Source organism: Phycodurus eques, chromosome 14 (genome assembly GCF_024500275.1).
Source record: "Phycodurus eques isolate BA_2022a chromosome 14, UOR_Pequ_1.1, whole genome shotgun sequence".
Classification (NCBI taxonomy): Eukaryota; Metazoa; Chordata; class Actinopteri; order Syngnathiformes; family Syngnathidae; genus Phycodurus; species Phycodurus eques.
The window spans coordinates 1,249,410-1,262,959 of NC_084538.1; the positions used below are offsets into that span (position 1 = coordinate 1,249,410).

The following is a 13,550-nucleotide window of genomic DNA, read 5'->3' on the forward strand; positions in this document are numbered from 1 at the left end:
TTACTATTATTTGTAATTTATGAGGATTATATTTTAAGGAGAGCGGAACTGAGTTAGATAAGGTGATGGAAGATTATTTAAAAAAGAGAGAGAGAGAGAGAGAGAGAGAGAGACGAAGCTCAAAACAATCTGATTCTGATTGGACAATGCATCATATAATTTTGTCAGTAGTCTAAATTCAACTTTTTTTCCATGTATTGAAATAATATGCTTGAGATATTTAAGACGTCTTCGTTTTGCCAACTTGATTGAAGCAGCAATTCAACTCTTTTTTTTTTTTTTATGTAATGAAGGAGTATACGCTTATCCGCCGTATATTAATGTATGTTAGGTGGTAAAAGATTCAAAACACATCAAAAGAACGAGACAAAAACTAAAAAATATATCATTAATTGTTCACTGTGTCTTTAAGAGATGATATGACGTAAACTTGCCCCAACGACAGAATTGATTGACAGGTTAGGCGTCATGCGCAGTAATATAGCAAATAATAGCAATAACTAATGAATTATTTTGCGGACAAGTACAAGGCAGATGTTATATTTCTAACAAAAATGGCGGATATTGAATCTGATTCTAATGTTTTTGTTTTTGATCTCTACGACGGCGGCAGGGCGTTGCTGCCCTCCAGCGGTCCAGTGTGGCAACTGCAGCCGAAGCGGGCTTGCCTCCTCGCGGCCCGGCCCCGCCCCCTGCCGCCCCCTCCCCTTCTGGGTGTTTGTGTATGTGGAATGCGGGTCAAGTGGAACACCGAGCCTGAACTGCGCCTCACCTCCAAGGCAAACGGCGGCTTGCACCGTATGTACCGTCCACACTGCTCCGCTGCACCGGGCTCCGTGGGCTTGTCGAAAGCGGCCGACCGGCGCTCGGAGAACACGGCGTCGTCATTTTAAAATGGCGCCAAAGCTTAACCTCGACCAGTGGCTCGCTGGCGTCGTCTGCTGCTGCCAGCCACTTAGCATTAGCGGCCGCTCTTAGCCACACATTCGCAACAACTCCCAGTAAAGACGAGCCACGCGTCCGAACCAAACTATCAAGTCGAACAGTTCGACGCATACCGAGCTGGAACTTCGATACAAACAAAATCAGCCGTTGAAGTTGAATTGAATGCGAGCAACCAATGAACATGTTAGCACGAGTTGCTAACCCGTTCGGAACGTCGCCAACCGGCGGACTTTTTGAAAAGTACTCGAAACCATCGCTCCTCAACTATTGTCATTTTCTTGTTCTTGGCAAGTCGCGACCCACTTTTCCAGACCTTAAGAACTATAAAGAACATTTTGAATTGTTCAGGAGCCTTTGAGAACATAAGGTATATCAATATTCAACGTTCACTTGAAAAGTGCTTCTCATTAAGAAACTGAAGATCTTGGCATTTCTCTCTTCTTTTTGGGAAAGTAGTTAAGTCTTGTTTTTTTAGGAGATCGGGGATGCAGACCAAAGCTAACAGTTTGAGTTGTGATGCGATTAAAAACAACAACAACAACAACAACAACAAAAACAACTATCACCACCTGTCTGCGTTATGTAACGTAGCAACCTGCTAACAGGTTACTTCATCGCTCTTATTTATCCAGGAATTGTCCCATTGCGATACAAGCGCTCGTCTTCCGGGGAGTCCCATAGGTTTTTGTCCTTAAATGGTGTGGGTGATTTCACAGGGCTCATGTCTAGTAAACGCCATAATTTAATTCAATGTAATCGCGGAAAAGGGAGTACAAACAATAAGACGACAACATGATGGAATATTCCACTGGAGGCGCCGGCTGGTGGCCGGGCCCTCATGTTTTGCAACGACATTGACAGGTTAGCATCAAGGCTAATGCTAACCTCTCAACGCGGCGTCAAAGCGACCTCGTTTTTCTCAAAAATATAAAACAAAAAATAAAAGCGTTTTTCGTGTCCGTAGCATTCAAGCTAACTGCTACTTTGTGCTTGTGTATGCGCTCAAAGTTACGGCGTCGCTAGCCGCTGTTAGCTTAGTAGAAGCTCCAGTTCTATGCTGCTGCTGCTACGTTTTCCCTACGTTTCAACCGTCACGCCTTAAACTATTATAGGATATTCCCTTAGTTTTCCACTTGCAAGTCCCCCTTTATGCTGCTGTTCACGCTTCAAGTGTTGTGTACATTTAACCTTAGTGGTTGCTACCTGTTGTGAGCTAACGCCTTTTGAACAGTTGGCGTCATTTCCCGAAAAGTTTGTCGGCTTAGCGTGGCGGCCCAACACTCAAAATCATCATTTGAAATCGTTTTTTTTTTTTTTTTTTGTCGTGTGCGTGATGTGAGCCGACATGTCGTCTTATACACAGAAAGCAACTCTTTCTCTCACAGCCTCAGAGGACGCGTTCGTTCACCGGCTAACCGCCTAGCTACAGCAGTTCTAGTGTTGTGCCACACAAACAACACCGGTGAACTCGTATTACTTGGTAAATATATGCCTTGTTGTCTTCTAGCGATACATGTTTTTCAATTTCAATATCAATGTAATGTTATGGCACGACAAGCTGGAAAATGTTAATTGTCACGTGTGATTTTCAACGCTGTAAAAGTGCCAACATGTTAGATTTGCTTCACGTTTTTGCTTCAAATCCAGTTTGGATGCTAAATAGAGGAAAAATAACAATAAAGCCGCTCGTGACAAATGTTAGGTAGCAAAAAAAACGTGTATTGGTGTGATATTGTGAAAGTGTTGAAAATATTGCACTTAGGAAGTTTAAAGTAGGATACAAATGTCACATTATCAAATTGAGACGAAAGAATGAATAAACCTGCTTGTGAAACATACTCGGTAGACTAAATACTCAGCAGATGGATTTTATTGTGATCCTTGGTACAAATATGTTGTTTGCCACGGCCAAAAGGCGGCAGAATTGGTGTTTAATCTTGACAAATTTGGACTAGCCTTTAAATATGTATCATGCGTTTGAGGGGGAAATAAAAGTCAGTTAATAAAGTCGGAATATTTCAATTATAAGGCTGTTATACTACAAGAAATGGCCTAATTTTTATTGAAAAAGAATGACATTTTGACATGAATATATGAAATGTTCTCTTGCGTTACGTAACGTTTACGTACCTAATGAAGCGTTGATGTCGTTGGCCCATTTCTGTGTGGCCAATGATACGTTACTCGTGCACTCACTGTCGTCGTCTCGCCACGCTGCGCTATTTGCATATCTGTTGTTGACCAATACTGGCCACTCATGTGCCTGAATAGCATCTGCTCCATTTGCACACTGACTGAGGAGTATCTGCAACATTTGCACAATCGACATTGTCCTCGATTATCGCACTACTAGTCACTTTAAACTGCATACACTCCTTGAAGTCTCGGCGCTATAGTCGAAGACTCTGCATCTTTTTGCAAAATTAAAAAAAAACAAAAAACATTAATAATAATTTTGTACCGACCGGCATGACCAGATAACTAGCAACCCTTTACTGCTCAGTGACTGTTTTTTTTTGTCAATGTCTTTCTGTTTTCAAAGTGTTCTGTGTCAATCGACCGTCTGTCGTCGTACTCGAGCGGCTCCAACTACCGGAGACAAATTCCTTGTGTGTTTTTTGGACATACTTGGCAAATAAAGATGATTCTGTTTACGTGGCGTGTGGCATGACTGCGCTCACTTCAGGTTGTTTATGACTCAGCACTTGAGAGCAGTTACATAAAATAAATGTGACATGACTATCAATGTACGTTCTATGTGCACTTGTTCATAGCATATCAACGTCTCCCTTTTGGACTAAAATGTGTTGTATTTTTTTTTTTTTTTAACTATATATTCCAGGAATGATGTGATCTTGTGGTGCTCCTAACATCATATTCCTCTGTTTTGTCCTTAGCGTGGTGAAGCTGGAGCTCCTCAGACGCGCCACCATGAAGAGAAGTCGACACCCCAGCAGCAGCGACGAGTCCGACAATGCCAGTAAGGTTTTTTTCATTGGCGCTGCCACCAAATATAGAACAAGAGGAGAAGATAGAGGGCGTCACATATGAACTTTGATTTCTTCAACTGAATTGTTCACTGCTCAGGCAATTCCACCTGCTGGTCCCAGAATTCTTCTCAGGCCAGGAGAGGACGCAGACAGAAACCTTCTGAGGTGCGCCACTATTTACACAATCATCACAATGCTCGTAAATGAGAATATACTTGCCGATGGCACATATGCCGCTATTTCACTCCATAGTGCTTCGATAAGCGCACGACAGCCGCTCTTATCTGCTCTTCCCACGCCCTCCAGCACGTGGGCCAATCAAATTAAAGCAAAACAGGAGCCAGCTTGATTCTGATTGGCAGTTTGCTCCTCAGCTGACTGCAGCGTTTGGAAAAAGTGTACACAAAGGAAAAGAAAAAACGTTTTCATTGATAGCGCTCATTGTTTTATATTATTATATTATTCTATCTTTTACTCATTTGACACTATTTAAGAACCAAAAGAAAATTAAAGAAGCAAAATTAAATGTCAAAGTTCCACAAATTAGATTATTTCTCATTTATTTTAAATACATTTTTTAGACTAAATAAAAAAAGAATGACAATGATTTTGCTGCCTGTCATTGTCTAATTCCCAATAATAATAAAAAAAAAAAATAAATGAGAAAAAGAACTAATTGAAATTATTTGGCCGTTTGTATTTTTTAGTTTTTTTTCAAATGTAAAATTAAATAAGGCGAAAAAGTTACTGAATTAAAATGTATTTGCCGGTCAATTTTTCCCCAACATATGTCTAACTGAAAAAGACATCAAATTTCATCTGCCTGTCAATCTTTTCAAAATCATTAATGATTAATCATTCAAAAATGTAAATGACATTATTTAAATACAAGAAATAAAAAGATGAAATAAATGAATAAGATGTCATTTTTATTTGAAAATGTAAAATTGGAATGAGCAAAAGAACACATAATAAATGATTTACCTCATCATTTTGCTTTCAAAATAAAAATATGAAATTACATCAGAAAAAAATGACAAACGTTAAATTCAAATTTGTCGTATCAAATTTCCCCCCGATTTAATATTTAAAAGAAAGAAATATCAAATTAAAATTCTGTTTTCATCATAAGAATGTCAAACGAAAATTGTGTCTTGACAATTGTCTTTCTTTTCTTGCGTGCCATTTTTTCTCCAAAGTAATAGAAAAGTGCCCATCAAAATGTTTTCATGTAAATGGTGACTAGCTCACCCAGATTGGGTCCCCCACCCAATTTCGGGTCCCGATCCACCTCTTGAAACCCCCGAGTTTAAAGAACGAGACCGTGACAAACGAGGATGTTGGCGCCGAACTTTGCATGTCCGCTTCAGGTCTTCAGGACGGACCTGATCACCGCCATGAAGGTGCACGACTCGTACCAGCTCAACCCGGAGGATTACTACGTCCTGGCCGACCCGTGGCGGCAGGAGTGGGAAAAGGGCGTCCAGGTGCCCGTCAGCCCGCAGTCCATCCCGGAGCCCGTGGCTCGGGCGCTAACAGAGAAAAGCAAGGAGGTCACGTTCGTCAGACCCAAGAAGCTGATCCGCACCTCGGCCGCCCAGGCCCTCGGCTACGTGGACATCCGGACCCTGGCGGAGGGCACGTGTCGCTACGACCTCAACGAGGAAGACGTCGCCTGGCTGCGGGTCGTCAACGAGGAGTTCGCAAAGTTGGGTGAGTCCGCCGACGGCCGGGGCCGGCCGATTCATCCGATAACTTGAACGTGTTTGTCGGGACTTTGTCTTTATTGATCTTTGTTCGGCTCGTGTAGTTCAATGTACGGAGCGTCGCTTGATAGGTTTAGCGACTCTTCCGGCGACATGCGACTTTAATTCCGGAGTGGAATCATTTGCACATTGCGTCAAACAAGAAACAAGCCCAGTTTTACGATTAAACAGTTAAATAAGGTCATGTGCTTTTTCTATGTGAAGGGCGAGATCGATTCGAATTGGAAATTGTATTTTTGTGAAAATAAATTGGTAGCTTTCATTTTTCTGTGAGGGAAGGGGGGATACATTTGAAATGAGACATCGTACTTTTGTGAAAATTTTAAAATTGTATTTTTGTGTACGCGAAGGTGGGGGAAATCTATTCGAAGTATAGATTGTTTTGGGGAAAATAAATTGGAATATATTATTTTTCTATAAATCAAGGTAGGGAAAAATCGATTCAAATTGTGCTTTAGTGGGGCGGGGAAATCCTGGGAATTTATGTAAGGCGATATTGCCCATCTTAACCGACGGCGCGAAAGAATTGTATGTTGCGTTAAGTTTCCCTAAACGTCTCCCCCTCAGCCCTCCCGCCACTGGACGAATTCGCCACGGAGCGAGCCTTGGAGGAGTTTGAGCGGCGTTGTCATGACAACATGACGCACGCTACCGAGACACAGGAGGGCCTGGGCATCGAGTACGACGAGGACGTGGTGTGCGACGTGTGCCAGTCGCCCGACGGAGAGGACAACAACGAGATGGTGTTCTGCGACAAGTGCAACATCTGCGTCCACCAGGTGGGGAATCAAACTCGCAGTCAAGGAACCACTGTGTCGCTAAAAGACGGAAACAAAAGTCACACAAACACGTTTTGTTTTCAAATAAAAACCACCTGCGCGAAATGCTTATTTTCAACAAGTTTATTCAATTGGAATATTAACCAATAGCATCGTCATCGTGATTGTGAGTTTCTAATGTTTGTGATGCAAAGGTAAATGCGAGGTGAGAGATTGACGTGAACTTCATGAAGTACCTCCACATTGCTGACAACGGTGATGCCGTTTATCTGTAAAGTGTCAACCATTTTGTCACCCGCCTTTTCAGGCATGTTACGGCATACAGAAAGTCCCAAAGGGCAGCTGGTTGTGTCGGATCTGCGCCCTGGGTATCCTGCCGAAGTGCCAGTTGTGCCCGAAGAAGGGCGGTGCCATGAAGCCCACCCGCAGTGGAACCAAGTGGGTCCACGTCAGCTGTGCCTTGTGGATCCCAGAGGTGACCCTCGCGCTCGAGCTCGCGAATCTTTTCCGACCCTTTCGTCGCCTTCTTATTTTTCGATCTCGTCTCCCCCCGCAGGTGAGCATCGGGAACCCGGAGAAGATGGAGCCGATCACCAACGTGTCGCACATTCCCAGCAACAGGTGGGCGCTCAACTGCTGCCTGTGTAAAGAGAAGATGGGAGCCTGCATCCAGGTAGCTTCACCTTTTGGGGGGGGGGGTGGGGGGGAATGGAATTCATACCAGGCGAAAGATTTCTTTGCCTGTCGTGTTTTTTCACCACCCGAAATAAAAATAGAAAATGAAAAGATAGAAATAATTACATTAGAATATATTGTGTGCGTTTATATGTATGTATATATATATATGTGTGTGTATGTATATAGAAATTAAAAAATGTTTGAGTCATTAAACTTTGGATTTAAAAAAAAAAGCCAGCTTTATTCAACATTTTAGATTGCCTTGTTTGTGTGTGTGTGTGTGTGTGTGTGTGAATTGATCAAATTTGGACATGGGTTTCCATGGCTGCAGTTTATATCTCCAGCAGGTGTTTTGTGTTGTTTGAGCAGACGTGCGGATGTATACGTAGCCAATCTGTGTATTTGGGTGACGTCTGTGTGTTGCCTAATATTTGCGTGGACTAACCCTCGGTCTCCCACCACAGTGCTCCGCCAAAAACTGCCGCATCGCCTTCCACGTGACGTGCGGCCTCCACTCCGGCCTGGAGATGACCACCGTCCTCACCCAGGACGACGAAGTCAAGTTCAAGTCCTACTGCCCCAAGCACTCGGGCCTCGAGGGCGGCGATTCTGGGGAACAAGACTCCAGCGGCGAGGTAGAAAACGAGGAAGGCGTCGGGAGCAAGAAGGGCAAACGGCGAGGAAGGGTTAGAGGGGACGAGGAAGAGGACACCGCCGCCGCCCCAGCCCCCGGCCTCGTCTCGTTGTGCCTCGTTCGTCAACGCGACCCGCAGGAAAAGCGCGTCAACATCCGCAAGATGAAGCTGCAAGAGATGGAGGAGGTCTTCTACCAGTTTGTGGACACCGAGGAAGTGGGCCGCCACCTCAAGATGGCGCCCGAGACAGTGGACTTCTTGTACCAGTACTGGAAGCTGAAGCGCAAAGCCAACTTCAACCAGCCGCTGCTCACGCCCAAGAAGGACGAGGAGGACAGCCTGGCCAGACGTGAGCACGAGGTGCTGCTGAGACGCCTGCAGCTCTTCACGCACCTCCGCCAAGACCTGGAGAGGGTAGGTGACCACAGGACAGGGTGCGGGGCCCCGAGAGAGGGCGAAAGACCAACTGGGAGGGTTGGAGACCCATGGAGAGGATGGGACCCCTCTGGAGAGGCTTGTGAGCCCTCTGGAAAGGGGTGATCGCCCTTCGAGAGGTTGAAAGACACCTGATGGGGGTCATGTGGGGAGGAGGGTAAGGAGCTCAAGAGAGGGGCGGTGACCAGAAAAGGTTAGGGCGTCTACTGGAGAGAGCTTGTGCCTGCTGGGGAGGGTGAAAAGCAATAGATAGGAGGGTGGTTGATCCTTGCAGATGATGAACCGCAATTGGTGGGGGTCCTCGATGGAAGCTAAGAGACGACGACAGAGTAGGTGAGCCCTGGGAAGGGAATATGGATCCTTTGGGCAGAGTCGGTGACCACTGGAGAGGGCAAGTGACGACTGGGAAGGGGAGGGGTCGCCTGGAACATGTGAAATGCAAATATCGGGTTCTCTAGGAAGGTTAAAGGACCACAACACAGGGTAGGTGATCACCTGAAACGGTGGGGGCCCCCGGAGAGGGTGAAAGACCATCGGGGAGGATTAGTGACCACTGTAGAAGATGAGGCTCTTCTGGAGAGCATTGGTAACCTATAGAGAGGCTGAAATACAATTGATTGGGGTCCTCTGGGGAGCGTAATGGACCACAACAGAATGGGTGGCCACTAGAAAGGGAAGGAATCCTCCAGTGAGGGTGGTGGTGGGTGACCCTTGGAAAAGGTGAAATACTATCACTATACGTCCTCTGGGGATGAGGAGGGGCTAAAGCGGGCGGTAGGTGACCAGAGGAGAGGGTAGGACCTCTCCAGAGTTAGTCACCCCTGGAAAGGCTTAAAGACCGCGAGAAAAGTTCCTTTGGAGAAGGTCTGGGTCCTCCAGAGAGTCAGTAACCACTGGGGAGGGCAAGTTACTACTGGGGAGGTTAGAGACCTCAGAGGAGGGAAAGAGACAACTGGAATTCAGGTCCCGTGCACAGCGTTAAAGTCCATTGGAGAGGTCATGTGAAAACCGGGAAGGCTAAAAGACCTGAGCTCCTCTGGAGAGTGACTTACTTGAGGACTACTGGAGTGGGTAGGTGCCCATTGGAGATGGTAGGGCTTCACCTGAAGTAGGATGATGACCCCTAGAACATGAAAGACCAGTGGTAGTGGTCCTACTACAACTCGAGAGTGCAGAGGTCATTGTCTACAGATGTAGTTGATCTTGAGGGCGCGAAGAGTAACGTCAGGTCCTCGTATGTGTTGAAAAAGGACAGGGCGAGAAGCACACCACAACGTTTAACTTTGTGACCCGCTGCCGCCCCCTCAGGTCCGCAACCTGACCTACATGGTGACCCGGCGGGAGAAGATGAAACGTTCCATGTGGCGAGTTCAGGAGCAGATCTTCCAGCACCAAGTCCAGCTCATAGACCAAGAGCTGCTCAGCAGTGAGTTTCTAGTCTATAGACCACCACCACCACCACTGGCGCTGTGTGTGTGTGTGTGTACATTTATTTTTGTTTATATTTCATTTATTCTTTAAACAGACAGATGGGCCATGACATTTGTAAATTGCAACAAATATTATTGGAGTACTCTTGATGAAATGAAAATGCCTGCTGTACTAAACCATCCCACAAATGCCAAATTTAATGCTATGTCCACAATTTTGTCACCAGGGAATCCATCGGAGCTGGATCTGCAGAGTCTCTTCTCTACAGACCGCCTGAACTCTCCAAGGTCCCACACTCGGAGCCCATGGAACCACTCTGAACACAAGACCAAACGACGATCCAAGCAGGACAAAGGGAAATCGCGTGAAAGGAAAGGACTCTCTGACTCACCGCCGGTATCTAAGGAGGACACCAGAACCCTTGAGGCCAAACCCTCGCAGCTCAATGAGTCGGATCAGGACCCCCGGGCCCCAAACCACACTAACGACAACCTCGCGCTTCGGCACACAAAGTCCCCGAAGCAGGAGGTGACCGCTCAGGAAAGTGTTGGTGTCAAACTGCACAGGAAAACCGCCCGGATGGAGGCCCCGGTGCCTGAACGGCGGAGAGAAAAACAACAGGAGCACGACGACCGGAAGCGAAAGCGTTGGACTGAAGTTTCAGAGACCTCCGCCGGAGCCCTGAAGGGCCGGTTCGGCTCTAAGGCTCTGGACAAAACCATTTCCATCCGCCTGGTAGACATTAGATCATCGGACGCTGGAGAAACTAGAAGGAGGTCCGGAAATTCTGACGTCATCAACCACAGTAAGCTAAAGGACGCCCCTTTGGATGTTCCCCGGGTGTCCAATGGGTCCCTGAAAGGCTGGGGGAAGTTCCGGATCCCAAAGCGCAGCGAGAAGAACGAGCCGGAACAAAGCAAACAATTGCTGCGGCCGCTCACCTACACGCTTCCGCCGGGGCCCCAGCACCCTCGGACCAGGCTTCGTACGGGGGCCGAGAACGAGGGCGGCGGCCCTGAGGTGCTGGACCAGCCCTGCTTGAAACGATGCCACACGCACCAGCTGAGGGGCGACGCTTCCCTTAGCCGACGCTACGGCTCCGACATCATCCGGCGTGGCGTCCTAGCGTCCTGACCAGGCGGGGTTGGGGGTGGAATGACCTCTTAATCTTTTTAGTTTTCTGGACAAATCTGAAAAAACGTCTGACTAGAGCTGATATTTATTTTTTACATGTAACATAAACTGGGAAATATTAGACTTAATTTGAGACACTTTTCATGTTGTGCCGCCGCCCCCCGAGGGACCACAAGCTGTCATGAATTATTATTATTTTTTTTTTAAGTTGTAAAGGGATGGAACATTTCCAGGAAACTTCTGAAAGGTTTCTGAATAATGGGAAGTTAAAATCGGGAAATTTGGAAATATGTCCAACTGGAAACTTTCCCTGAAAAGATGATCATATTCAAACATCCACTAGTACCTTAATTATTACTTCAAAACGTTTTCACTTGAGCACTGGTGTATCGGAAGCTCGCTCGCAACTTAAAATTTGCAGCAAAAAATGAATCCGGAGTAGAGTCGTAACGTTGTTCAATTCCTGGTTTATTCCCATGGAAAGTTTCCAACTTTTGAAATTCCTGTTGAAAGTTTCCAACCCTAGTCGAAAGTATTGTGTTTTGCACGACGCAGGAAGTAACAGCGGCCTTTTTACGATTGGCATTTAGGAGAAGTTGGATTTTCGCCGTTAGCACTTAAGTGTCATTGAATTAGCACCTGTGCCACGTGCCTCATTTAGTTCAATCGTTTGCACTACGACGGGCCGGCCAGTTATTTTTACACTGAAGACAACAAAAATATTTTCTATCCTTGGCCGCTGCTGTACTATCGTTATGCAAAAATCGTTCTTGTTTTGGTTGTCTTTTGTCTGAAAGACAAATAAAAAAAATCTCTGGAGGAACGACATCTGCGGCTTTGTTGGTTCTTATTTCAGTGGTGCAAACAAACGGACAGAAGCCACGTTTTCAAGGGTCGTCCAAGCAGATTCCTTCTCGCTAATGGATGGCGTGAAGACAAATCTTTAGTTTTACGGCAATTCAACACTTCATTGGGAACCTGCACTAAAGCGAAACTTGACAAGATCAGCTAGTCATCTTAACACACGGGTATGTTATTTTAGGACTTGTAATATTAAACTTGGTGTAAAAGTATGTTTTTGTGGAATCATTTCCTTGTACAGTGGGAGGAAAAAGTGTTTTACATTTCTACCTAATTTGGTCTTAAAATGTGGTTTGATCATCTAAATCCCAAGAGAAAAGAGGCTGCTTAAAGTGATTCCACGCAATTATCTTTTCATAATGTAAACATTCACAGGATTTAATAACTGGTTGACATTTTGGCAGCAATAATCTTATGCAAACAGTTCCTGCAGTTGCAGATCTGACGAGCAGGATGAATTTTGGACCATTCCATTCCAAACCACACCCACAGTCTTTCTCATTGATTGGAGTCCAGGTTGGTTCCCACCTGACCTATTCGCTCTTGGAGAATCTAGCCGAGAGGTTCACTTGTGAATGTTCCTAGAATTTATTCGTTTAAGCAGACGGTTTATTCTTGTGATTTAGATGATCATACCTACATTTTATGGAATGCAGACATTTGAGAAATTGCAAAGAGTTCACTTACATTTTCCTCCCACTGTAGAGTCAACTATTTTTGTAAAATGATGCACACATTGTTCACGTAATAATTTTATTGTAAATTAGTGACTTGTACCCATCAAATTTTCTCATCTGGAGGAACAAAGTTTGTCACATTGGCTTTTATTTGATGGAAGGTATCTGAAGTGGAACTTGTCTGAGGAAAAAAAAAGTGGACGCAAATATTTCATTGAAAGCATCCTTCCATCAGACAAAAGGTTGCCACGTTTTCATGACTCAACCTGCAGTCAAGCACCAAGTCCTTACAGACGAAAGCTGGCTTTGAAGAACTCGTGTATTCGAGCAGTGATTTTAGTAATAATGCATGTTATGTGACAAGTCATATTACCCTTTTTTCTTTTTTTTTTTACATGAATGTCAGAATTCCCCACAGGAACCTGAAGGCAGCAGTTGGAAACATACCAAAATGCAATTTGACAAGATCGTCTTCAGTCCTCCAGCACGTTATATTCGGACTTCTTGTAATACACAAACATTGTCATTTTCATGCCGTAAGATTAAAACAAATCCCTTTTCAATTCACAGATTGCTTTATTCAAAGTATTGAAAAATTGTGCTTTTGTGCAGCCTACAGTCATTTTTCTTGCCTTTTTATCACATAATTCATTTTACCATTTTTGTTTGAAGTTGGGCGGCAAGGTTGACGACTGGTTAGAGCATCTGCCTCACAGTTCTGAGGTCCGGGGTTCAATCCCCGGCCCCGCCTGTGTGGCGTTTGCATGTTCTCCCCGTGCCTGCGTGGCTTTCCTCCCACATCCCAAAAGCATGCATGAATTGGAGACTCTAAATTGCCCGTAGGTGTGAACGGTTGTTTGTTTGTATGTGCCCTGCGATTGGCTGGCAACCAGTTCAGGGTGTACCCCGCCTCCTGCCCGATGACAGCTGGGATAGGCGACTCAGAAAATGGATGGATGTTTGAAATTGTAATGGTTTAGATTTTTTTTCCCCCCTTTGATTTACTGTAATATTGCAAATGAATTTCATTTAAACTCATTCAGTGCCAGCGCTCAGTTAAAATGGATATTTGACTTTAATAAAGCCATTGACGGCTACGTGGCAGTGAATGAGTTCAATGACATTTTTAAAATATTGACAGTAAATTTTCTCATACAACTTAATACCATTTGAGCTAATCATGTACAAAAACTTTACATTTGTATATAATTCTGAAACT

At 45.0% G+C, this 13,550-nt stretch overlaps 1 protein-coding gene across 2 annotated transcripts; it reads left to right on the forward strand.

Moving 5' to 3' along the window:
• Positions 1–706: 706 nt before the first annotated feature.
• Positions 707–12,900, forward strand: jade1 (jade family PHD finger 1). Of its 2 annotated transcripts, none has more exons than XM_061696367.1 (10): positions 707–798; positions 3,843–3,925; positions 4,033–4,100; positions 5,306–5,648; positions 6,269–6,480; positions 6,788–6,955; positions 7,037–7,153; positions 7,623–8,207; positions 9,537–9,654; positions 9,886–12,900. In XM_061696367.1, the coding sequence occupies exons 2-10, from the start codon at positions 3,877–3,879 to the stop codon at positions 10,791–10,793; spliced, it is 2,568 nt and encodes an 855-aa protein (XP_061552351.1). In that variant the 5' UTR covers positions 707–798; positions 3,843–3,876; the 3' UTR covers positions 10,794–12,900. The 2 variants fall into 2 exon arrangements, with proteins under 2 accessions (XP_061552351.1, XP_061552350.1); XM_061696366.1 differs by lacking the exon at positions 707–798 and adding an exon at positions 805–2,425.
• Positions 12,901–13,550: the final 650 nt, after the last annotated feature.